Here is a 27,760-nt window from a genome sequence, read left to right as displayed (position 1 = left end):
CGATCCATGTTCGCGAAAATGTTTGATTTTTTACGATCGGTGCGCGAACATGTTTATCGTGTATGGCGTTGTCGGCGCACAAAATCTCATTTCTCTCGTGTCGCCGAACAGTGAAGATCGCGGACAATGGCAAGAGTTAAGGGGAGAGCCTGCTTTCGAGGCTTCAAAAATCGATTTTTTTGAGGATTTTTTTGGGAGGGAAACAAATTATTGATTCAAGCGAAATTTCTAGGCTTTATAGTTATATATTTGAACATCTTTCACAAATTTTTTGGATACGAAATCTTTGATATTCTGCCTTTGGGAAGCAATTACCCGATGCATCTCGCATGTACATTTTTCGGACGGCGGCCAGGATGCAGGTCGCAATTTCTATCGGAAACAAAAAATTCAAAGAGATTCATATTTTTTATTAATTTATCTTCTGGTTAAACTAAAAAAATTCCAAAAAAAAAGTGTAAAATTTAAAATTTTATTAAAAATTTAATAAGTAGTGGCTTTTGATGAAAACAATGTTTCTTTATGCTGTTTAAAAATATGTTAAAACTTGACTTTTCTTAATATTTTTTTTAGTTTAAATATAAGATAATTTTATGTCAATGATAATAAACTTTGCCCTAATTCCATACGACGTTTAGTTTTTTTTTCTATCCTGCCCGCCAATTAAGAATAATCGTAAAAATGAAAAACCGAGAAATCACGCTTCAAAGTTTTCGCTTTTTGCCTAAGCGCTCATATATATATACATACATAGTGTAAGAAAAATAAAAGTTGGAATAACTTATTAACGAAATTCCATGAAATAGATAAAAATGCTACATTAGAAATAAATTCCAAGAAATGTTCCGCTTGCCTGTCGCACATGTTAACTCTGTGAAGAACGGACTCAAAATGGATTTGTGTGTCGTGTATGGGCAAACGAATTCATACCGATCGAACGCACATGTGTGCTCGTGTATGGGCACTATTACCAAAACCTTTTACGGGGCATCTCGACAGGCTAAAGGTTATTGCAAATCTATTATCATTGCCATTGCCAAATCTGTATGCGGGCATTTGTTATCATAACATAATCATTTGCGAAAATTCGTCGGGTAGGTAGGAAATTTTCATAGAAATGAAAACTAAGTCTCCAGCAATACAGTTAGTTTACAATAAATCTTTGCTGACGAGATGCCCCGTTATGCCTGCCGCGCTTATTGCCCAAAATCAAATGAAATTATCAATTTTGGACCAATCGGACCAAAACGGCAATGCTAAACTTACTTATTAAGAGTGGCAGCACCAATCAGCTGTGTCTTTTGACAAATAGTTTTTTGTCATTTGTTTACTGATTCATATTCATATTTCTTCGAGTTTTTCTTGGAAGTCATACGCTAGATCAAATTTTCATTTTGAATGGTCTGCTTTTAGAAAAATGCGAATAGATGGAGCTGTTGAATAGAAATAAAAGTAATTAGAAAGTTTGCTAAATATAGAGTGGTGTAATTGTGTGAGCCGTGAAAATGGAAGTTTTTCAAACTGATAATTATTACATTTTCGTGAAACGCGAAAAAAGTCTGTGGTGGCATCGTAAAACCTCGGAGTTTACAATTAAAGCAGGTAGGAATATCTATACCTATATAATTTCAATTAGATAACATGATAAGAAATTTTATTCTTTGTTGCCTTTGGGCATAAAACGAATTTCATAGATGTACAATTTTCGTAGAAAATATTTTTGATTACGCATCAATTATTTTTTTTTTTTTCCATCGATTAATATCCATATGTATTCAGTTGAAGGCAAACTGGATTACATATACAATACTATAATACGGTCTGCTTTGGCATGAAACGCGTTTATTTACTTTCAAATATTGTTAATTGGAGTACATAGTGCACATATACATTTTAATTTTCTATGTGTCGTCCACACATCTATTGTATAGGAAAATATTGTTCTTATTTTCGTCATTATTTTTCCCCATGCCGATACTGGATAGAGTTGACAGCAATGTTGGGCTTAGTGATACAAAACGCAAAGTTTGTCTCTTAAAATTAAACGTTAAATTACTGTTGTATGTTATTGATGAGATTAAAGTACAATTCAAATTGGCGTTTCAAAAATTGATGATTAAGTACAAACAAATACAGAGTATGAGTCTGAAACGAAATAAGAAGTTTGTACACGCAATTCACATGCTAACTCATATTCTAAACTCGACCTTGCGTTGTGTTGCTATGTGCATACATACATATGTACATACATATATGTATATACTTGGCTGTGATTGTTCTCAAGGATACGGTAAGAAATCACTTGAACCCTTTGTAATAAAAAAAGCGATTTGTATAAAATCGAAATTTTTGTTTATATCTGAAAAAGCGAATGTTTACACGTTTGCTAGGAATTGTCTGGTTTCTGGATGGGGGCATGCTGACATTGACAATTTCAAAATTGATGTTCGGATTAAAGAGTATTTTGTATTCGTACATAACTTCTATATTATCAGATTTTACAATACTAAATAGTTTTTATGAAAATCATTATACATAAATACTGTATGGACAATATTTGTATACTCTGAACAGGGTATCATAAGGAAACCTCTAAGTTCCTATAAAATATAAATATTGTAATATTTTTGTATATAGAATTTTTTATTTGCGAAGGGTATTTGGTGCAACCAAAGTTAATGTATCTTCTTGATTAAATATAAACCATAAGATACAAAACACGTTACAATTTTTCTTTTCGACTACGGTTCCTAAGTACGTGCTGGCGAACTTACTCTCATATTGTTGAAATCTTTGAAATTGGACATGTTAATGTCAAGTGTAATTATTATGTGATTGCTTAAGTACTTTAATATAATATACAAATATGATTTATTTGTATTTATCAGAAATCGTATTAGTTGTCCCATTTCCCTAATATATTTATTTTGAATCAATCATTCTTATAGTTTTTGTAAGTAATACGAAAGCAAGCAAGAATTATTCTCTGTCAACAGTTTTTGAAGTTGAGTTTTTTGAAAAACATAAACCCGGTAATTACTGCAGAATTATATGCGGTTAACGCCTATAAAAAAAACGCCTTATCTCTTTTGATTGTTGTCGATTTTTGTTTTCTGTTGATTAATGAAACATTTTATTGTGTATTTATTTTTGAGATAAGTTACATGGTATCTAATTGTTGGGCTTGGTTGCTAGGAGATTATTGTAATCAAAGCATTTTTACTACCAGTTAATTCGTTATTTTCTGTATTTTTAGGTTGGGACTTGTCCTCAGTGGATGACATCGAGTGTATTGGCATTACACATGGCATTGTGGGTGTCATCAGCTTACCAAATGTCTACGAACCGCACTTGGTGATTGTGAAGGAGGCCACTCCCGTCGGGGTACTTTATGCTCCAAGTTTAGTGTATAAAATCAAATCGATTTGCATTTTGAACGCCGACGAACCTGACACAGTATTGACTTCTTGCACAAGGCATTCTAGGTGAGAACAAAATTAAAAAGTGGAAATTATAAATTATTTATTTCAACATTTGTCCAAGTAGAAGCGCCAATAGCACGCCTACACACCGGCCAACATCGAATACTTCCACTATAGGCAGTACCAACAAAACATCCACTTCCACCACGAAAACAAGGCTGTTTGAAGGTGCACAGCTGATGAACAAAACATGGGGCGCTGTAAAGAATGCGGGAAACACTATTAAGAATACCACACAGCAAGCTGCTGCTTTGGCGTCCAATCAGGTGAAGTCTTCTGTGGGTATACGTGATCCTTCGCGTATTGAAAAGCGCATCACCGAAGAGCTGCATAAGATATTTGATGATACAGATAGTTTCTACTTCAGTTTAGACAGCGACATCACCAATAATTTGCAGCGACAAAGTGCTTGCGATGAACAAAGGCAACAAAGTGATGAGCGTTTCTTTTGGAATATGCATATGATTGCTGAGCTCTTGAAGTTCAAAGTAAGTATTTTATCCACATGCCAATAATGAAGTTGTATTTAAATGAATGTAAAACTTGTATATTGTAGGACAATACATGGATATTGCCAGTTATACAAGGATTCGTGCAGGTGGAACCTTGCGTGATAGGTAATGAATGCTTTACATTGGCGCTGGTATCGCGCAGGTCACGATATCGCGCAGGCACTAGGTAAGTGTTGCTGCGTTAATGTTTATTTACCTTCCTCATTACTGAGTTGCTTTTATTTTACCTTTTTAGATATAAGCGACGTGGCGTCGACGAGGAGGGCAATTGCGCCAATTATGTCGAAACGGAGCAAATATTATCTTTTCGTCACCATCATTTGTCATTCACACAGGTACGTGGTTCTGTGCCCATCTTTTGGAGTCAGCCAGGTTACAAATATCGACCTCCGCCACGTTTGGACAGGGGTAGGTGGTGAATTCAATCTCTTTGAGTATTAACTTTATTTTCGCATAATTTTGAAGGTGAACAAGAAACGCAGGAGGCATTCGAATTGCACTTTACAAAAGAAATTTCATTGTATGATGGTGTTTGCATTGTCAATTTGGTTGAGCAGAGCGGTAAGGAGAAATTGATTGGCGACACATACGCAAAACATGTCGTATTATACAATAATGATCGTTTGACATATGTTACTTTTGATTTCCACGATTACTGGTACGTATCTCGAAATTTTTGGCTATAACATATTCAGATATAGTTGTTTACATTCCTTTGCAGTCGTGGCATGCGTTTCGAAAATGTTTCTGCGCTCGTGGAAGCACTTGCTCCCGAAGCAGGCGCAATGGGTTTTCATTGGCGTGATCAGCGTGGTGTTATTTGTAATCAAAAATCAGTATTTCGGGTGAATTGTATGGATTGTTTGGATCGCACAAATGTTGTAGAGACGGCAATAGGCAAGGCCGTGCTGGAATCTCAACTGGTTAAGTTGGGCTTATCGCCACCATATACACCGATACCGGAACAATTAAAATCACCATTTATGATACTTTGGGCCAACAATGGTGATATAATAAGCCGACAATATGCGGGCACAAATGCGCTAAAGGTGCTCAATGCAACTTTATTTGCATATAAGTACATTTTGACATTAATTTATATTTTCTTTGCTTTCAGGGCGATTATACGCGCACCGGCGAGCGTAAAATAAGTGGCATGATGAAGGACGGCATGAATTCGGCAAATCGGTTAGTTGTATATATTTTTGAAGCTATTCGTATTGAAGTTGATATACATTTATAGTTAAGGTTAATTAAATGCGTTTAGAAACGTATTATTATTTGTAATTTATGCTATTTGTTTTTTGTTTATCCAACACATAGTTGCTCCAAATGTTTTGCTACCTTCCAGTTCATATGCATCGTATTATACATTTCAATATACTTGCATTTAACATTACAATGCAAAACCTGCATTTCATTGAAAGCAACGTTTCTTAATACCACCTTTAAAAATTCGTTCTTCGTAGTTTCTTCATTCAAAATTTCGCTGATTCCTTCCGGCAATGCATAATTGATTTAATGCAAGGCAAGCTGGTCGAAGCTGATCAATTGAAAGAGGATGAAGTTATGAAGACAATATTATGTATTCTCTGCTCGTCTGCCCCGGCGCCTACACACGGTTACTATCACGCCGGTGTGCTTGGTCCGGAATTGCATTTTCTGGAAAATATCGTAAACGCAAGGTGCGCCGCACCACCTAAACCAAGAACGCAGTTGAAATCTAGTTATTTAGTTAACTTTGTTGCTTCTATTGTTTCCGTTGTATTACTTCTATCATTTAAAAAGGTATTATTCTTTGAATTTCATTAATTTTGTTTTAAGCTCTTCTTCCTTTGGTTATTATGCTATTTATAAGTTCTCTTTACTGTCACAATATCACCATTTAATTGCATGCGCTTAATATAGTTTTTTATTTTGGTTTATGTCTATGTAATTTTTTATTACTTCACTATTTGTGTCATGCTTCTTTTCTTGTGGTTAAATTTCAGTTATTATCTAGCGCGTTTTAAAGATTCCTATCGTCAAGCCACCATCGATCTCATGCTCGGAAATCAAGTTTCCGCCGAGTCATTGAATGCGTTAGGCGGTCAGAATGTACCTGACGAAACCGACGCTTTAGAGGGTGCAGAGCAAGCAAAATTGCTCGTGGATGATTGTCGTCGTTTGTTGCTTGGTTCCGCGCAATATCCCGTGGGGTCGTGGGGTCTTATCGATGCCGATCCAACGTATGTAGACATTTTTGGAGAGTTATTCCCAGTTACATCAACACTAACTTTACTTTATTTTGTAGTACTGGTGACCTCAACGAAACCGACGTGGATACTGTGTTGTTGCTCACCGATGATTGCTACATTGTAGCCGAATATGATTCACACTTGGATAAGATTGTGCGTTTCGAAAAAGTGCAGTTACAGAATATCACGCTAATAGAGTTGGGCATGTATCAGCAAACGAAATTGTTTCAAGGCTCTGCCCCAGCTTTGCTCTGTTTAAGGCTCAACTATACTGTCGACGGAGTGGACGGATATTTCCACATGTTTCGTTCTGCGAATATACGATTCTTTAATAATATGGTTTATGTGATTAAAACGCAGGAAGAAGTTATGGGTAAGCATTGGGCATTCGGCATCAGCATTCTTCATGGTATATAATTTTTCCATACCTACATCTACAGAATCTCTTATGTCCATTGTTGATATGTTCCGCATTGCCATTGACAATATAGGCAAGTCTGATGTTCAATACATCACTGGAGGTGTTTTGCAGCGTCGAAAAAGTAGAAATCCAATGCTGGAAGTACCAAAGGTAACTTTATAAAATAGTAATACTCATTTAATGTCGCATACTTGTTGCACTTATTGTAAACTCCGCAAAATGATAATATCACATAAAAAAATAAGATCACGTATAAATCAAAAACAGATGACTTATTACAAAATTGCCACCGAGGGCTCATCTAACCCAAGTTGACAATTTGCTACGTTGCCGCTATTATATATGTAAATGCCTAATTAAATGAGTATCCTTAATGTCAATTTTTTCTACCGTTACATTATCGGCTAATTTTAGGGCATGCCGCGCAATCTGTCCGAATCTCAACTCGTACAAATCAGTTCGAAAGCAATATTTAATGTGGCTGGTCAATTTTCCAGATTGGGACAGTCACTTAATCCGAATAAAAACAGAAATCCCAATACAAGCAGCAACAATCAGAAACAGGCAAATGAAATAGCCAAAATAAATCCACAGGTCATGCGTCAGTCACAAACTTCAATAGAACATGCCGTGGAAGCTGAGAAAGCTACGTTTTCTGTGGGTCGTACGCAGCGCAATTCCCACAGTAGCACAGACAGCGATGAGAACGACAGCAGTATTTATGAGCCCGAAGTCGATTCGGATGTAGACTTCGCGCTCGCTGCAACTAATAAGGTTGGTTCTGGAAAGTCGGGTTTTAATGAAAACGACTTTTTGCCCTCCGTTGGCATTGTCATGGGAAATACACAAGATGAACAGTCGCCTCCCTCGGACGGGAAGTTGGATCGTTTGGTGCAGAGGGATAGCATGGCTAAAAATAGTGAAGATGTCAACGCCATTTCGATATCGTCGGTAACCGATCACGTTACTATGCCAACGGGATTGTTGGAGAATGCGCAACCGGTGCGTCCAATAACGCCAAATCCGCAAATCTGTGTACAACCTGAAGTGGAGGAGCAGTCAGCAGTGCAACGTACCAGGTCGGTATTTTATTGTTGATGAGCATGAATATTTTCATTGTTGGTGGCTAGCTGGAGACCAGCATTTTCTTTATGTTTATTTTGATGTGTAGGGTTTCATATGTAATGTGTTTATGTGTATTGCCATTTGCATTAAGACAATCCCATTAGCAAAATTTCTTAGTTGATATAACTTTATAATTCATAATATTAGTTAAAAGCTATTGTACATTATAGTTACGCCGATATATATATTTATATATAAACTAGACTTTAATAAACTATTCAATATAGTGAAAATATTAATTATGAATAAAGGCAAAAACATTATTGCCTGTATAAGGATACAAGGCATTGTACTCGGGGTTTTTTCGCCATTCAAAAAAAGTACATTACCAAGCTTACGTTTTATACTCCTCATATAACTTTCCTGTAGTTAATGTTGTACCGGTTATTTTGTCTCTGCTTGGGTGGTAAGGTTCCGGTTGGTTGTCATTGAAGTCATCTAACGGTCGGGCCAGGAAACCTCCAGGATTGTTCTTATATGCAAGTGCATTAACTTTTGCAGAACCTGCAGCATGAAGGATGTGAGGCTCTTGGGTCGAAAATCTTTTGCGTTATCGTGTTCTGACCGGCTTAGGGAGGAACACTACTTTGATTCTTTTCCAGCTTTTTGGGGTGTAAGATAGTTGGATGATGGCTCACCATAGCCCCAGTGTATTGATAAAGTCTAATATGCTGCTAGGTGCTAGCGAAGCGATGTGATCCCTATTTGGAAACATGAATCCAATAGCTTTTAACCTGCGTCTGCAGACTGCTGTGCAGTCAATTAGCAAGTGGTGCTTCAGGCTCTCTGTCGCAGAAGCGACAATTTACGCAAGAAGCTTGTCCAATGTTGTGTAAGTGTAAGTGCTTGCAGTGGCCAGTGTAAAATGTGAGTTATTGTACAGGTATGTTAGGTTGTATCTCCGCAGTGGTTTGCTGACTACCAGAGAAGTGTGTTTCCAGGAGTTTCTCTTCAGATTTCCTCCTTCGGATAGCCTTGTTGGTTATAAGCTTTAATTCAAGACCTTCGAAGGAGAGAGAAGGAAAAAATTCATTGCAACTCGATTTTCCCATTTCAAAATAAATTTTTCATACAAAGTTTCAATATTTCTTACATGTGAATTAAAGCTCTTGGTATTCGAATAATCGACTAACCAGATAGGCCATTATTCGAATAATAATATTAGGTTTGCAGTATCCGGATAGTCGTAAGTCGTCGACTATTCGAGTAACGGTCGTTAACCGTTCTCTGAGCGCCATTCACTTGAAAGTAGCCGGAAACGATTCTTTTACATATGGCTCAAGCAGCTCAAAACTTCCGGTCTTAGACCAAGGGTAGCCAAAAGCATCCGTTTGAAGGCGAGCTAAAGAGAGAAGGCGAAACATCCACTCTCCAGGGTTGGGTGCTGAAAAGAGGATCGACACACACCACCTCTTCGTCGATTTTAAAGCAGCTTTTGACAGCACAAAAAGGATCTGCCTTTTTGTCGCTATGTCTTAATTTGGTATCCCTCCAAAACTAATACGGCTGTGTAAACTGACGTAGAGAAACACCGAAAACTCCGTTAGGATCGAGAAGGACTTCTCCGAGCCGTTTGATACCAAACCAGGTTCCATACAAAGTGACTCCATTTCTTGCGACTCCTTTAATCTACTGCTGGAGACAATAATTCGAGCTGCAGAGCTCAATAAAGCAGGTACAATTTTCTATAAGAGTGTACAGCTGCTGCTGATGATATTGTATTAGCCTCAACACTCGCGCCGTTAGTTCTGCTTTCTCCAGACTGGATAAGGAAGCAAAGCAAATGGGTCTGTCATCAAACAAATAGTCGTCGCACTCGCGCTTTGGCTCCCACGTCGCTGTTGACAGTCATAACTTCGCAGTTTTACATAATTTCGTCTATCTTGGAATCAGTATTAACACCAATAACAATGTCAGCCTCGAAATCCAACGTAGAATAACTCTTACCAACAGGTGCTCCTTCGGACTGAGTGGGCAATTGAGAAGTAAATGCCTCTCTCAACAAACAAAGTCCATCTCTATATATCTATCGTTACGAGTTTTCGAGAGAAAGGTTCTGCCTCGAATTAAAAGATAGCGGCTAGTTGGCTAGGTCATGGAGTCCAAATAGACGAAAACACTCCAGCTCTGAAAGTATTCGACGCAGTACCCGCCGGGGAAAGCAGAAGAAGACTTCCACTTCATTGAAAAGACCAGGTGGAGAAGGACCTGGCTTGCTTGGAATATCCAATTGGCGCCATATTGTAAAAAGAACTGGGGCGCTGTTGTAAATACGGCTATAACCGCGTAAGCGTTGTCTACGCCAATAGAAGGTTAATCGGTGTTCAGGTGATTCGAATAATTTTAAGAGCCTTAATGTGAATATACGTATAGAATTATAAACTCTAAATTTAATTTCATTTAATCAGCCATAGTGTACTTTAGGCGTATCTAGGCAACGAAAATAGCTCGTTCCAAATTTTGAATCGCTCTGTGAAAATTCCACCTTTGTTAATATCCAGGTCCTTCTCAATTACTAAGTAAGATTTTTTACCCTCAGTATAAGGGGGCAATTAAATGATCAATAACTACATTTCGGGATCTGTTTTTTTTGAAGAGTGGCGAAGAGTCATACGGCGCCTTTAATATATCTACATATATTTTTTTGATAGAGATCTATGGATTTAATATCAAAGAACTTACTATAAACTTCGTTGTTTAAAGTAAAATGACTGTATCGATAAGTAAAAAGGTATGCGTAGACGGTTGTCAGACGAGAGATAAGATCCAAAAATTGGTGATATTCGAAGCCAATAATGCCGTCAGAGTAGAGTTTCCCGAAAGACTCTAAAGTGTTCGGCAACTCCAAGGTGGCATTCGCCAAATATTTAGAACGCATTGTCTTACTTATACTCCTGGAACGTAAGGTATCTCGTTCATACATTAGTACAATGGGTGCATACTTTTCAAATTCCTTATTCAACCATCTTCTCGTGGTTTAATTTTTTTATATATGTACCTCCCTCTGGAAATAAGAACTTTATACAGTTTTGTAAGGGCTCTCCAGTAAGAAGCTTTCTTGTCCGAAATCTTCCTCGATCACTGGCGTCCAGTAAAAGATAGGATTCCAATCGAAATCAAACATTTGAGCCGAAGTATTCACTAAATCCATCATCGGTTGCTAGCGCCATCCATCAAGATACAAATGTACAGTATTCGCACAATTCGTACAGAATAATTATTTAAGTTAACCTTCTTTAGACATTTTACTAAGTCGAATGAAGGCTCTTTCGGACAATTCAACAATTCCGCAGTGGAACAATCCTTTTGAAATGGGGGACATATAATGTAAACCAATACTAAAACTACCGGCGCTGTAGCCGAAAAGTGTTATTGAATTCGGATCCCCACCGAAGTTACTAATATGACTCTGAATCCAACGTGGTGCTTCAGCTTGATCTTTCAAACCAGCGTTGCCGGTCGCTTCAGCACTGCCCAAGGCCAATAATCCTAATGTTTCTAAGCGTTAGTTTAAACTTAACAATACAAAATCGCGATCCACGAAATTCTCTGGACCAGCAAAGTTTTTACTCTGCGCCAATATACCATAAAATCCTCCTGGGTGCCAATATAGCATTGCGTATTGCGTAGACAATCCTCCGACAAATCGGTTATAATTTCTGTTACTTATCGACACGTGGGACCATCTTCAGTCGCATCGAGAACTGTTGGGATCCAAGCCGGGTATGGTTTAGGGTTCTGAAAGCGTAATTCTCCTACAGGTGATTGCGCATAGCATATACCTCGGAAGGCATAGAAGTCTGCTCTCAAACAGGATTTAAGCGTTCTACCCGGTATTTTGCCTAACAAAGTGTTCAAGTTCAAGAGTATACTAATTGTGTTTTCCATTTAAAAGGTGCATAACATAATTATTTCTATTTTCCAACCGAATTTAATTAAGAAACTTTTATTTTAATTAAGCGGATTGTCAATTAAGATTATTATTAGCGCTTATGTAATTATCTGAGCATTTTCGCATTTTTACAATTTTCGTAAACTTATTTCTCTTTTGAAAGTGTTTAGAAAAACAAATTACCAAACCTGTAGAAAAGTTAAGTATTCATTCTATTCGGGGTCTGTTTCAGGCGGAACAACCATTCGTTAGGGGTTGTATAGGTCACAGTTGTAGTGAAAAAAGTTAAATCACGGCCGTCCAAAATAAGCTAATACGGACCAAAAAATAACAATAACCCACAAACTCATATTTGATGGGTGTAAAACTAAGATGATCAAGGGAGCTGATACAAGCGAGAAATTGCATAGTATCCAACTCATATACCCTGATTTTTTAATTTAATGCAAATAGAAAAGCTGGGACCTATCTCAGATTTGACCCACGCTGATGCGAAGCAGGTCAGTAAAATGTACTTTCCAAAATAGTGTTAGTTAAGAACATACAGAATGGGTTATGCCAGTACCACTTGCTAATGAGACAGTTCTGTTTTAGCTTTGAACTAACTACTTTAGTACCATCTTTGTTTTTGCTCTTTTAAATGGCATGGTTAAATTAGTATTTAGTAGCATGGCACTTCAAAGAATAAAATAAAGAGCATCAAATAACGTTACTTTTTGTAACTTTATATTTTTGCTTAAGCGGCTTTAGTGCAGTCGCAGAATAAAAATAAAATATTAATTTCGTTAAAATTAAGAATGAATGTAACCGTTCTACTTGAGCGTTCGTGGTATAGTGATTGGTTGTGGATAATGTATGCTTTGTATTAAGTTTATTGAACAGGGCTTCTCGCTGATTCTCTTGAATATCTCTTGTCCCTCTTGTCGGTCATGACTTCTGAACAATACCGAAATATTTGTGTGAGTATTTCTGAGAGAACTTCGTGAACGTTTCTTTTAGTTTCGAGTTTGCGCATACTATATAAGCGTATTTGGAATATCTATCTATGCATTAACAAAAAAAGGAGGCTAATTTTAAATGTTTTGGTGAATACGTAGTGCTGCGCTCCGAGACGTAGGACTGTCCAATTATGAGTGAGTTGAAGAAAAAATAAAAGTTTTTAGAAAAATTCATCTTTGGATAATTGTAAGAATTTAACAGTTGCAAGGTTTGAGTTATTTCCAGAGAACGTTCATATGTATATTATAATACGTCGGGTAGGTACATAGGTTCGAACAAAAATTACTATATAGAAGTCGTTTAATATATGGAGAAACTATGTATTTAAATATTTTTATGGTATGTTAAAACAACAGACTTTTGACCTTTCAATACCCAATAAAAGGATTTATGCTGGTTCGCTCTCAATCAATAATGTTTTTAATAATTTTCCATTGAAAATTAATACTATGATGCTTCACATTACAATAAAAGTAATATTTTGGTCGACCACTTTTTGCCACTTTTACGCTAGAGACTTTATTAAATCAGTGTAAATCCTTCACATCAAATTTCCAGAACAAAAGGAGCATTCACAAATTTCATTGGTGGCTTGCGTGGCATTCTTCCCTTTTTATAAAAAAATTTCAAAATTTAGCTAACTTCTTTATTATTTTCACTCATTTTTGAACAGCTGTATCTTTTTTTCAACTTTCCCGAATTTAGTTTGTTTTTTGGTTAAATGAAGCTTAAAATCTCACCTTTCCAACACTATATGGTATGACACAATTTGTTTGGTAGCACTGGAGATATACAACTGCAACGACTTCTATTGACAAAATGCGAAAAGACTTTTTCGACTACCCAATATATAGTCAATGCTTCGCAAATTTGTGTAAATTTGCTTATAAAATTCCTTTAGTAGGATCTTAGTCCTAGAAATGATCTGAGTTCTTTCAAATTTGTTGGCTCTTAATAGCTACCTAAGGCTTCAACTTTTTAGTATTTACTGTTATTTTTCCAGTTTTAATCATATGACCTAGAAATTCGGTTTTTCCTGAAAATAAATGTGGTTTTTCGTCCGAAATCTTTATATTCTTGTATCGTATTCATATGTTGTTCAGGTGTAACTGAATATATAAAAAACATCATCTATATTATATTAGGTTGTCAAATATCGTATCTGGCAATACCATACATCTTTGAAAGGTCTTGACATAACCTACAAAACGACGCTATGCATGATTAGTTTGGATATTGCGTTCAACAGTTATAGACGTGTAAACATGGAGTTCACTAACGCCGAAATTCCTTAAGATTAATGGTGTTTTGGGGGATGGTACTCTATCACTTCGAAATGCAGAGGTATGGTTTCGAAGATTCGGAGCGGGTGAAAACCACACCATGGATAAGCCAGCCGGCGGAAGACACGTGACGACGAATACCGATAAAATCATGAAAAACAACGAGTTAGACCAGCATGTGGCATCTCGTGACATCGCCCAGAAGATGCGAGTTAGTCACCAAGCCATTTTAAATCATCAGCATAAGGCTGGATACACAAAAAAGCTTGATGTTTGGGTGCCGCATGATTTGACGCAAAAAAACCTTCTGCGCCGAATCAACTCTTGCGATATGCTGCTGAAACTGAACGAACTCGACCCACATACGATAATATCAAGCGACCCAAGCAGTGGACAAGGCGGGATTGACGGCCAGGAAGGTTTTGCTGTGTGTTTGGTGGGACTGGAAGGGAATCATCCACTATGAGCTGCTCCTATACGACCAGACGCTTAATTCTACCATCTACTGCGAACAACTGGACCGCTTGAAGCAGGCGATCGACTAGAAGCGTCCAGAATTGGCCAACAGGAAGGATGTAGTGTTCTACCAGGACAACGGCAGACCACACACTTTGTTGATGACACGTCAGAAGCTACGGGAGCTCGAATGGGAGGTTTTATCGCATCCACCTATAGACCGGACATAGCGCCAAGTGATTACCACCTGTTCCTGTCCATGGCGAACGCGCTTGTTGGTGTAAAGTTGAACTCGAAAGAGGCTTGTGAAAAGTGGCTGTCCGAGTTTTTCGCAAATAAGGAGTGGGGCTTTCACGTGGGGGTTTTATGAAGTTGTCGACTAGATGGAAACAGATTATCGAACGAAACGGCGCATATTTGAATTAAATCCGATCACTATAACACTTTTTATAAAGCATTGAATAAAGAGCAAAAAAGCGGAAGGGAGATATTTGCACAAATGTAGGACTTGAGTATATTATACTTGTATATACTCCTTTGGAAGACGGAAGTTGCATGCTTGAGTCCAAATGGTAGTCTAAGCAATTCATACTTAACTCTATTGATTGAAAAATCTGTTATTTCTGTCTTCCTTTATAACTCTGATTTAGTGAAATTCCGATACTAAGTCAAGTGTAGTGAAGTAATTAGCTTTACACAATCTCTAAAGAGTCATTGTTATATCTAGGATAGGGTATCTATCTGAGATTGTGTGCTTATTCAGTTTTTGAAAATCTATTACTATTCTTCTTTTATTTTGGACATTCTCGTTCTCTTTTTTGATACTGTCCATTTTGGTGAGTTATATGGGCTTTTACGTGATTATACATACATATACTATCAAACAGTTTCTGAATTTCCTTTTTTACAAATTCGTGATCAGCGAAGGGATAGGGATATTGCCTATCCCAAACAGGTTCACTACTTTCTGTTCTGGTCTCTGCTTCTACCGCAGTTGTGAAAATTAATAATTCATTATTATAATTATTCTTCATTAATTTTTTTTTATATCTTCTTCAAATTATTTTTCTCCTACTGTAAAGTTGAGTGTTTTATTTTTTAGGTGGTCAAAAATATCAAGTTTAGCTTTCATTTTTCTTAAAGCAACTTTCCAAGGATAATGCCAAAATCTTTAAGTTTATCTATTTCTAAGAAGGTTAAATCGAATACTAAGAGGCAAATTTCCCTTTATGTGTTATGATTGAACTTCCATGAAGTGTATTTCTTTTAATATTTTTGTGTAGTTCGTTGCTCTTGGTATATGGTATTTATATGTTTTATTTACGTAACTACTAGTGGCTCCAGTGTCGTTTAATATTGTACTACTGTGCCCAAAAAATATGGTGACATTGTATTTATTTTGAAAATTCTTTATTTATTCTTCCAAATCAATTTCATCCCCTTCAAAGTAATCCCCTCCCGATGCAATGCACTTATGCCAACGGATTTTCCAATCTTCGAAACACTGGTTGTAGTCACTTTCCGGGATGGCCCTTAGTTCCGTCTTCGCTGCGGCTTGAATCTCTTCTGTCGTATAAAAACGGTGTCCCCGGAGCGGTCTTTTGAGCTTGGTGAACAGCCAGAAGTCACACGACGCCAGATCAGGTGAATACGGTGGTTGCGGACCGATATGAGTGGAGTTTTTGGCGAAATGATCACGAATTACGAGGGCTATATGGGATGGTGCATTATCATGGCGTAAAAACCAAGAATTGTCTTTCCACAATTCCGGCTTTTTTAGGCGGATAGCGTTACGCAAACGACGCATAACGTTCAAATAATATACCTTGTTGACTGTTTGACCGGTTGGAAGGAATTCATAATGCACAACACCACGATAATCGAAGAAAACAGTAAACATGACCTTGATTTTTGAGCGACTTTGGCGACTCGGCTCTCTTTTGGCACGATATTCGCTCGATTGATCGGTTGTTTCGGGGTCGTAAGCATAGATTCAAGTCTCATCGCCAGTTATAATGCGTTTCATGACACCCTGGTAGTCGGAAAACATCGTTTCACACACTTCAACGCGACGCCTTTTTTTAAAAAATTCAATGTTTTCGGTACCAGTCGAGATTTGACGCGCTTGAGGCTCAAAACATCCTTCAAAATGGTATTGGCTGAGCCTTTCGATATGCCAACTTCATCAGCAAGGTCTCTAATTGTTAATCGATCGTCGGTTGAGGTTGATGGTCGCCCTGGACGCTCTTCGTCTTCGACACGTTCACGGCCTGCTTGGAACTCACTATACCACATGTAATATTTTTTTTTAGACATATCCTCATCACCAAAGGCTTTCTGCACCATCCTCAACGTATCCGCAGCAGAAAATTGATTCCGTAAACAAAATTTAATGCAAATTCTTTGCTCAACAAATTTCGACATCGCAAAAAACGAAAAACTCACTTTTAGCTGCTCACAAAACGACACGTATCTCAAACACTAATGAATATTTTGACGTGAAATTTGACATAAATGTGACTGACAGTACTACCAACCTAAAAAAAAATAATTCTCCAAATCCTTCGACGCGCGCAGTTTAAATTCAAATGTCACCTTATTTTTTGGGCACATTCGGTCCAATGTGTTGCATTGTTGGTCAACCGTGCCGTCTTATAAAAAATTATTTTCTTCGAAAGATGGCGTGTTGCTAGAGGTTTCGTTATAAAGTGATTGTATTTCCTGATCTTCTTCTGTGATCTGGTTTACTCTAGATCCGTTAGTTCGATGATGGGTGGATAATTCGTCTCTATTTCGCATAGTAGGCATAAACCTGTTCGTGTAACGTTTATCTTTAATGGGTTTGGCCGTTGTTCTAGTACTTGAGGTTGTTGAACATTATGAGTAGGTTGGTTGAAAACACTTGCTGATCGACGGAATTGAGCTGATGAGTCAACTTCCGTTGATTCGACCCCTTGTTGGGATTCATTACTATTTTGTCGTGGATGTATTAATGGGGTACGCATTCCTCGTGGTGTATGATTTATAGTAAATGTTGATATGGAGAGTCGTGCTGCATCGTTCATACAATTCCATATGGTGAGAGTGGAACATCGTTGAGCATAGAGAGTTTTGCATATAGCTATACTCTGTAATCCTGTTACGAATGGCTTTCGACTGCACTTCGTTAGTTAGAGCGCTGACTACGTACTCGTTTTTGTCTGTTATTACAATTTTTAGTATAACCAAGCTTGTCGCTTGTTTGAGGCGATCATAATAGTGCAGTGGAGAGTTTTTTTGGCGAACTTTCATCATGTTCATCATCATGTTGTTAAAACCTGTGCTGCTTTTCCTTAGATCATTATGAGTGCGTCAGCATAAATATCTTCTGTTATGAATTGATTATCGACAGCATACTATAAAATGCCATCTTCCGCCAATTTCTGTATTCGTAAAAGTCTGCCGAAAAATTGAATATATTTAAATCCACTTTCTGGGCAGAATTACATAAGCCCAATCAATCTGACAATGCTACTATTACATGTGGCTGCGTTTGTGCCCCCAAGGCCAAAGCTTGTTGTAGATCCAGGATCATCTGTTGTAGGTCTTGTATCCTCGCTTGGTCCTTTTTTTATTTTTATACTCTTGCAACCTAGTCGCGTCTATGGACGATGACAACATCTGATGAGTCGATGTTAAGAGTTTTCGAGAGAAAGGTTCTGCGGAAGATTTATGGTCCTTCGCGTGTTGGCCACGGCGAATATCGCATTCGATGGAACGATGAGCGGTATGAGATATACGACGGCATTGACATATGTAGTTCAGCTGGCAAGGCATATCGTACGAATCTACGAAAACACTCCAGCTCTGAAAGTTTTCGACGCAGTACCCGGTTGTACGCATCACCTAAAACTAAACGAGATAGATATAGGGTAATGTATATATAAATGATCAGGATGACGAGAAAAGTTAAAATCCGGTTGACAGTCTGTCTGTCTGTCCGTCCGCCCGTGCAAGCTGTAACTTGAGTAAAAATTTAGATATTTCGATGAAACTTGGTACACAGGTTCCTTAGTACAAAAAAAAAATTGAGTTCGTAGATGGGCGTAATCGGACCACTGCCAATATGGTATAACGACATAAAACTTTGCGTGAATAATGCCTTTAGTGTGTGCCATCTTATGACCAAAATGAACAAATGACCCCGGATCCTATAGTTGACTTTTGATCGAAAATATCCGTCAATGTGTGAGACATATGATTGAAAGTAAAGGATAATCCTTCTCTGATAATGGTATGTCTGTATGTCAAAAATGTTATAGTATGTGACTTGTTAATAGTATGGTAGTATGGTATAGTGAAAATACATAAATAATTCATATAACGATTTTCGTTTTCTAATAAACCTGATGTGTCTGTCCGTATAGAAGTTATATATAAAATTGCTTCGATTTCGATCCTCTGGTTGAGGTTTTATACCTTAAAGTATTTCCCTGGCTTGAATCTTGCAAGTTGCAAGAGTGTAAAATGTTCGATTGCACCCGAACTTTGCTTTTCCTTACTTGTTACTAATGTTTTATTTTTTATTAAATTGAATTCGTTATTTCACTTTATCCTGCTATGAAGGTGTTATTACATCGCTATGTCCGCTTTATTTTTATTTGGCATTAACTGACAAGGTTATTTGATTTGTATCCTTTTAATAATACTACAATCCCACGTTGGGCGCCAGTTAATACCATATTACTTGTGATTAAAAAATATGTATAGTAATGTACATTTTTGGACCTTTTATTAGGAGCTCGTTTCTTTATTTGATACATAAGGTTAACCATCTTACAATGTCACTTCTGATCAGAAGCTTCAAACGGAAACTGCCATGACAGTCCGTCCGCACAATAATCTATGTGCTCCTAATAAGAGATCAAAGAGGTAATGTGCTCCATATATGTATACGAAAATATGTACCAAATTCATTTTTATTAAACATTATTTTTAACTTTTAAGTTCTTTGCTTGCGAGAAGTTGTCAACAACAATTGAACACAAGTTGTGCGGACGGACTGTCATTGCAGTTTCCGTTTGAAGCTTCTGATTGGTTGACTATATTGCGTGGTGTGAGGTCGCCTGAAGTGGTTATTCAAGGGTGGGAATTAATTCTCGCAATAACAGACGAAAGTTTGTTGTTGCGTGGTGATTGCTGACCGTAACACATCCTCCTTGTTTCCTTTGAGGGAAATTCTTCGCAATTGGTTTAATATCTGTAGGAACAAATTGAACACAATTTTTTGTTGTGTTCTGATCTGGTGTAAAAATAAAGGATTATAAATAATGCTAGCCCAAGAAATATTACTAAAATGGTCTAACTTATTGAGATTTTGTATGAGATATATGTAAATTAGTTTTTTGACTTAATCCCTTTTTTGGTTAAGTTGCTTGCAAGTATAGGAGGTAAAGTTTGGTGGGATGTATTCTGCTAATTTTTGTAGTTTATGTTCCCTACAGTGATTGTTTCATTATAAAAATTCCAATAATTCCAATAAAGGTGCCATTAAGAACCTTTGTTACATTGTTCAAAATCTTCAAAATTAGTTAAAAAGATTTTTTTTTTGCGAGTAGTTCTATTAGAGGTTTATTTGAACGCATGTTGCTGTAGTTACCATGAGAATTTGTAAAATACAATGGTTTTCATCTAAAGCTTGCACATTGTTATGTATATACTTTTCTTGAATGTATTATTTTTCTTTTTGTGAAATCAAGAGGTTATTAAGTAGAAGAAGGATTTTTTTGTTTTTTATTGTTAACTTTTTTTTAACGTTGACTGTTACATAGAGTATCCCCGATTTTGGTAAGGATATGACGTATATAAGAAGTGTGTTCTTCAGTATCATTGACGGCTCTGCATATTTCCATGCTGCCAATTAATTTTTTGATCTGAGTATAATAGTTTTTTCCCCGGTTGCTTGTATCACCTAAAACTAATCCAGATAGATATTTGATCAGAATGATGAGCCGAGTTGGTTTCGGAGTTACAGATAGACTGTCAGTCTGTGCAAGCGATAACTTGGATCAAAATTAAGATATATTCTTTGGAAAGGAGCACGTGTGGGGTAAAACTTTTGTAAAAATGGTCGTGGCACAGCCCTCTAATAGGTGGAATGTACATATCCCTTAAACCAGTAAAGCTACAATAACCAAATACGCTCAGAACAAATCCTATAAGGATACCCTACAGAGTGAAAATGGATGAAATCGGGTGATAACCCCGATCACTCCCGATATAATGGTTTTGTTAAAAAATATTAAAAATAGGAGTCGGTGTTAAATTTGAGCGATAGGCGTGGCACCGCCCTTATTTTGGTGAAAACCCATCTACTGGACCAATTTTACTCAAATTCGGTACGTAACATTAGTGCCTTTGGCATACCTGCCATCTCAAATCTAAAATTGTAAAAATGGGACCAAAACTGTTCTAGTCCCTATAAATTGAATATGGAGATCCCAGTGCATGTTACTAACTTTTTATAGGAAATATCGGACAGACTATGAGATATATTATTGCAATTCGGTATGTCAAAAATGGGTTGAATCGGATTAATAATTCCCTTAGCCCTTACCTAAAGAAAGATTTTCCAACTTCGAGTGTCTTCATACTGTATATATAAGCAAATATGTGAGTTTTCTTAATAAAATTGACAAAGCGTGTTTTTCTAATAACGGTGCACTTTTGTGCTTAAGGTATAACGAGAAAAATCGGGTGAAAACTCGCTCTAGACCCCATAAAACAAACAAACCTTATGTACCGTTAGGTATAACTCCGGCTTTGATCCTTGCAAGTCGCAAGAGTATTAAATGTACGGTTAAACCCGAACTTAGTCGTTCCTTACTTGTTTTATTTAATTTGTCACGATAACTTCCCCTTGCAATAACAGACGACAGCTTGTTGTTGCGGAATGATTGCTAATAGCGCCCATACACGAGCACACAAGTGCGTTCGATCGGTATGAATTCGTTTGCCCATACACGACTTTGCGTTCGTTCTTTACAGAGTTAACATGTGCGACAGGCAAGCGGAACATTTCTTGGAATTTATTTCTAATGTCGCATTTTTATCTATTTCATTGTATTTCGTTAATAAGTTATTCCAACTTTTATTTTTCTTACACTGTGTAGTATATGTATGTATGAGCGCTTAGGCAAAAAGCGAAAACTTTGAAGCGTGATTTCTTGGTTTTTCATTTTTACGATTATTCTTAATTGGCGGGCAGGATAGAAAAAAAAACTAAACGTCGTATGGAATTAGGGCAAAGTTTATTATCATTGACATAAAATTATCTTATATTTAAACTAAAAAAAAATATTAAGAAAAGTCAAGTTTTAACATATTTTTAAACAGCATAAAGTAAAATTCTTTTGATCAAAAGCCACTATTTATTCAAAATTTTAAATTTTACACTTTTGTTTGGAATTTTCTAGTTTAACTAGAAGATAAATTAAAAAAAAAAATATGAATCTCTTTGAATTTTTTGTTTCCGATAGAAATTGCGGCCTGCATCCTGCCCGCCGTCCGAAAAATGTACATGCGAGATGCATCGGGTAATTGCTTCCCAAAGGCAGAATATCAAAGATTTCGTATCCAAAAAATTTGTGAAAGATGTTCAAATATATAACTATAAAGCCTAGAAATTTCGCTTGAATCAATTATTTCTTTCCCTCCCAAAAAAAATCCTCAAAAAATTGATTTTTTGAAGCCTCGAAAGCAGGCTCTCCCCTTAACACTTGCCATTATCCGCTATCTTCACTGTTCGGCGACACGAGAGAAATGAGATTTTGTGCGCCGACAACGCCATACACGATAAACATGTTCGCGCACCGATCGTAAAAAATCAAACATTTTCGCGAACATGGACCGGTACGCAAAGTTTGCGATTACATGAGGCAACTTTAGTTGCTAATTCTCGGGCGATTCTCTTTTGCTGTCGCCCATTACCTTCACACGAGCAACTTGTGTTGCGCAACTCTGCTCGAGTTTTTTTTCTCATTCCCTTTCACTTTACTTTAACCCTACTCTACTTATCTACCTTTACTTTAACCCATTGTCGTTTCTTTTTCCTTATAGGTATTTGGGCCACTCTATCACATATATTAATTAGCTCTGTCAATTAAGAAATACATTTTATTTATTAAAACAAACATATATCACCCTTTTTACTATCGTCTGAATCAATAAGTATGGCTTCCTCCATACATTTCACAATATCTTTAATTAATTCGATTTTTTCCTCATACTCCATTTTCTAAAATATTTATATTATATTATGAATATTTGTATACATATTTGCAAATTACTTACCAAAAGATGAAATTAAATTTTTTAAATATATTCAAAATATTAATTACAAAAAAATATACGCAAATGCAACTATGTACTACGAAAGAAAGAACACGAATTTGCTACGAATAAGAACACAAAGCGAGTTGCTGAACACTGGAAACTCGGCGCGATTCCCCTCTCCGCAACAAAAGTTGCCTCGTGTGATAAGGCTCAAACAAGCCCATACACGATAAACCGCAAGCGCACACATACCGATCGAACGCACTTGTGTGCTCGTGTGTGGGCACTTTAACTTGTATGTGACTATGAATTTTTTGTGACCAAACTACCAAATTTTAATTTAATCTCTCCCTCTCCAGTGGGCGTATTTTGTACAGAATAACATGTACAATTTAAATTTAGCGAAAGGAAAACATTAGTAATAATAACATTCTATAATATTACCCACTAGACTATTTTTATCTTTATACTAATACGAATTCGTTATTAAAACGTATAATCCAAGGGATTGTACTTGAGGTTTAATTTTGAAAAAGATACAAATATTTATTGATATTTTTCAATAAAAGAATAAAGTATTTTCCATTTGGCGCTTTACTGAAAATGATAGTTATTATATTTTTTTTTAATTTTGAACAACTGATTATGCTTGAAAATATGTATAATATTTTTATTTATAAATTGTTTTGACTTTTTAAGTTGGATTACCCTGAACACAGAGTGCTGTATTTTTGTAAAATCAGTCCAGTATCTTAGGAGTTTACTCCGGACAAAACGTGACATTTTTATGCATATAAATGAAATAGTGAAATTAATAATTTATTTATTTTTTTGCATGCCTTGTATTTATGTAAACAATTGCATGAAGTCGCTTTGTTAAGACATTTACATATTTAGTGCCTTCCCTTCAGTTGTAATTATTACACATACATTATGTAAACGTATGTATGTACTATATTCCGGTTATTAAGAAGTGGTAAACCTAAAAACGAAAGTTAAAAATAAAGTTTACTAAATACCAAACACATTTGATTTCGTACTAACAGTGCAGCAGCCAAAGACCTCAACCTACCGCTGAGTAGTACCCCGGCCGATTCCAGTAAATTAATGCAATTGGCAAGCCCGTTATCGCGCACAATAGTGGTTAGTCCTTTGTCCAAATTGGCCAAAGGTATGCAAAATATTGGCTTGAATTTGGATCCTCGTAAAATTGCGTCAAAGGTTGGTGGCCGGGTCCGAAAATGTCAAGGGACCTTATAAATATTTTTCGCTAATGTTTCTTTTTCTCCACAGACTGGTGTATTGTCACCAACATCAGCTGACTACACGCCGCCATCGGAACGACAAAATAGTCGCGCTCAATTGCAGGAGCTATGGGCGGAGCATCAATGCGCTACCAAGCTGATTGCATTGTAAAGGGAAATATTAAATAAAAGGGAATATTTTATAGTTCTTAAGTAATATATATACATATAGTACAAGATATGAACACATTTTGAACTGGACAAAGTGCGTTAGGTCAACACAATAATGACTTTGATGGGAGCATGCCCCAAAAATTAACAATTGAGGAATTTTGCAGTATTGACACCGCAACGCACTTGTACGTTATATACATACCTACTTATATAAATTTATATATTTTTTTAATATATATTCATATGCATTTTAAATTGTTTTGTGATAACGCACTTTCATGAGTTGAGTAAGTTTCTTACGCCGCAGTTTCGAGTTATATAAACGCAATTATTTAATTTCAATTTATTTGTTTTAATGCGTTCTTGAATTATTATAATTTTAGTGAATACGTACATTGTGCATGCTACAGTTAAACTCGTTTATAAATATAATAATTATTAAGTAATGTTAATTTATGTTATGCAATTCTCAGAAAGCACTTAAATCAGCAATGCAACTAAAGCAAAATATTATTCTTAAAGTAATAAAAGATTTTACCGGAAAAATGTTTTATGTAAAAAAACACTCAAATTAAACTTTAGTGTATTTTTTTTTATTAGAAGCGTGATGAAATGCAGAATTATTGTTATTAAAAACGCTATTTTGTATTAGCTCTCCTTTTACTTAACAAATACAGTATTTTTATAAAACTAGCGGCATTTGAACACATTGCATTACGAGTATTGTTTCTTATATGATGTAAATTCTTTGTAATAAAAATTGTATATTTATGTTTTAGGTCCATAATTAGGTTCTTTTGTATTATGTTATATTTGGGAAGATTTCTTGAGTATAAAAAATATGGAAGTTTTATCTTTGCTTTTATTCGATATTTACCAAACGAAAGTTGAATAATAGGCCAGTACAGCCTTTGAAAAGGGTAAAAAGTGAAGAATACATATTATGTTGAACCTGATTCAAAAAGAAACATAAAGTAACAAAAATGAAATGAAAAATAATGCACGTCGATCTGAGGTCGGGACGGAAAAAGGGATGGACGTGGTTGAATTTTTAAATGCTTAAAAAAGGTTTTCACGATTATCGGTAAAACTAATCACACAAAAAAATTAAATACAAAGTTGTAAGTAAAGAAAAGAACAAAAATTTTGTACTTTCAAAATTTATGTACAAAAATGTGTTTTCGTTTACGAAATTTGGTAGGTAAAAGAAAATTCCCAAACACAGTGTATTTTCTTTTATTTAAAGTACCATATTTTTTCCCCCTTTACTTAACTTAAAATCTTAATTTTCAATAAAAATCCTCAAGTCTAAATATATGCACACCAAAACCGACAATTTAATATTATTGTTTTTTTATATAGAATAGATTTTTTAATTTTAAAGGATACGGTGTCACTTTTTGGCATAATTCGCTTGTCTTTAAAAGTATTCGCAATTGATAAATTCCTCTTTGTTTTTTTTTACACGATTCATTTCCTTTTTTACCTTTCTAATAGAAATTAGTATTTTTTGCTCTTTAACTTGTCAGTAAGAGTATCAATATTAAAAAAAACAGTAGGATCTTCTCTACTTTCAGAAAATACAATAAAAGAAACCACTAAACGATTCAGAACAGTTGCTTTGCACAACTTTTTAGTATACAAATCGAGATAAACCGTCTTTAAATCTTAAAAAATTCAAGCACGTCCATACCCTTCCTCTTCCAGACCTCATATCGCCGGTAAATTATTTATATGTACTTTCTTTTTAATTATTTTGTATTTCTTTTTAATGGATAATTTTTAATTATGTATCTACAATGGTCTTGTTCTAAGTGCTGATTGAAGCGTTTCAATAATAATTTAAAAATTAAATGATATTGCTAATAAAACCAATAACATACATGAAATTTGCATGTTGAACAAAGTAGTCGTTAGTTGTGTAGTTTACTTTTGAGCCAAGCAATTATGAAACGGACACACTGTGCTTATGAAAATTAAAAAAAAAACATCATAAAAAACAATTAATACTCACTTTTACACTGTCGACTTGGAAGGCTTGCATATACATATATGCACTACTTCCGCACATACTGAGTTCATCAATACATACACACGTACATTTAAACAATAAGAGCAATTAGTTGAACCGAAACGACACAAATATATTTGCTGATATTTACATGAAAAAAATAAAAACAATTTTGCTGATATTTTATTGCTATATACATATACATATACATGCATATATACACGGATGAACACTCGGGTTTTGTTGAAGGGGTGAAATTTGATGAAAAATTTATCAACGAATATTATACAAATTATTTAAAGCTATATATATTTGTACATATATTTAAAATGCTTACTATATAGATATTACTTGCAAAATAGTCTTAAAATATTGGGAACTAGCGCCTATATAATCCACCGTTTAATGTGAATCTATTCGTAATAGAGATAATAAAGTTATTAACTCAAGCATTTTTATTGGTAGTATGAGCAAGAAGCCATCTAAGGGTAGGTAAGGTGACGCTTGTAAGGATTCCAGAGATGTTTTCCTTTTTATCATTAAAAAAACTGAGATGCTGATATCCCGGCTCGGAATGGTGACTTTTATTCTTAATAAAACTATTTTACCTGGTATATATGTACATGGGTATACAAAATAGTTCAGCCCATACTCTCATTTTATATACATATGTATACATAAATTAGGGATAATTAAAATACCGAAAATAAAATTAATTGCCTTACTTGAGGAAAGTGTAAATAATAGGGAAATGATAATGAAAGTTGAATTAATTATATTAATCAAATAATTAATATAAAAAGGTTTATAAAAATAATAAAAAATCTGTGAAACGATTTCAACTTAGGAAAAATATTTGATTTTAATTTATACTTCGCGTGTTTTTCGAATCGGTAAATTTTTTTTCTGTAAGTTGGTAGTAGATACTGTTAATGACATGCCAAATTTCACATCAAAATATTCATTAGTATTTGAGATACGCGCCGTTTTGGGAGGCTCTAAAAGGCTCGTTGGCATAAGCGTATTGCAACAAGAACTTAGCCCTTCCTTACTTGTTTATTTTATACCTATAGAACCTCGCAAGCTTTTTAAAATTCTATGGACTATTTTTGCCACATTTGTGGTGGCGGTGTGGTTTACTAACGGAATACCATAACATATTTTACCAGCTTTATATTTTTTGGATTTTCCATCGGTGAGACGGATACAAGTTGGCTGCCCAGAATCATGAAATCATTTCAACAAGAGGATTATTGGAAAAATTACAAAAGCTTGAAACTATCCAGAGTTGAGAGAGAGATGCTTATAAAACTTCAGGATAAAATATTTCACCTTTAATACATTTTTCGAACCCACAGGTAGAATTATGAAAGTTTTGGAACCGAAACTTTTAGAAAAATAGTAAAACTGCTTGGCATCTTAATAGATAGGCATTTGGGTCACTCTGAGCGTGGAAAAACTCTTGCCCCTCAAACTATGCCTCATTGTATTCATTTCAAACAGGGTGACACGAATGAATTGCACTTAACTTAATGGGTGTGTTCAATCAGACGAATTATTAAATGTGAACTTGAAAAATGAGAATGTTAACAGAGATGTGCTGAACACATA

At 35.6% G+C, this 27,760-nt stretch overlaps 1 protein-coding gene and 1 pseudogene across 3 annotated transcripts; one reads left to right on the top strand and one right to left on the bottom strand.

Annotated features, from left to right (window-relative positions):
* Window positions 1-1,328: 1,328 nt before the first annotated feature.
* LOC126762280 (phosphatidylinositide phosphatase SAC2) lies at window positions 1,329-26,601 on the top strand. Of its 3 annotated transcripts, XM_050478939.1 has the most exons (15): window positions 1,335-1,602; window positions 3,257-3,485; window positions 3,547-3,970; window positions 4,039-4,160; window positions 4,230-4,402; window positions 4,460-4,652; window positions 4,716-5,043; window positions 5,112-5,182; window positions 5,464-5,679; window positions 5,986-6,222; window positions 6,288-6,604; window positions 6,672-6,802; window positions 7,067-7,731; window positions 23,767-23,941; window positions 24,014-26,601. In XM_050478939.1, exons 1-15 carry the CDS (start codon window positions 1,506-1,508, stop codon window positions 24,134-24,136), a joined length of 3,501 nt encoding a protein of 1,166 aa, XP_050334896.1. In that variant the 5' UTR covers window positions 1,335-1,505; the 3' UTR covers window positions 24,137-26,601. The 3 variants fall into 3 exon arrangements, with proteins under 3 accessions (XP_050334913.1, XP_050334896.1, XP_050334905.1); XM_050478948.1 differs by lacking the exon at window positions 5,464-5,679 and having other exon boundaries at window positions 1,336-1,602; XM_050478956.1 differs by lacking the exons at window positions 6,288-6,604; window positions 6,672-6,802; window positions 7,067-7,731; window positions 23,767-23,941; window positions 24,014-26,601 and having other exon boundaries at window positions 1,329-1,602; window positions 5,464-5,782; window positions 5,986-6,100.
* Window positions 10,184-12,020, bottom strand: LOC126762326 (venom carboxylesterase-6-like; annotated as a pseudogene).
* Window positions 26,602-27,760: the final 1,159 nt, after the last annotated feature.

Source organism: Bactrocera neohumeralis, chromosome 2 (genome assembly GCF_024586455.1).
Source record: "Bactrocera neohumeralis isolate Rockhampton chromosome 2, APGP_CSIRO_Bneo_wtdbg2-racon-allhic-juicebox.fasta_v2, whole genome shotgun sequence".
In the NCBI taxonomy this organism is placed as follows: domain Eukaryota; kingdom Metazoa; phylum Arthropoda; class Insecta; order Diptera; family Tephritidae; genus Bactrocera; species Bactrocera neohumeralis.
This window is presented reverse-complemented; position numbering and strand designations above follow the sequence as displayed.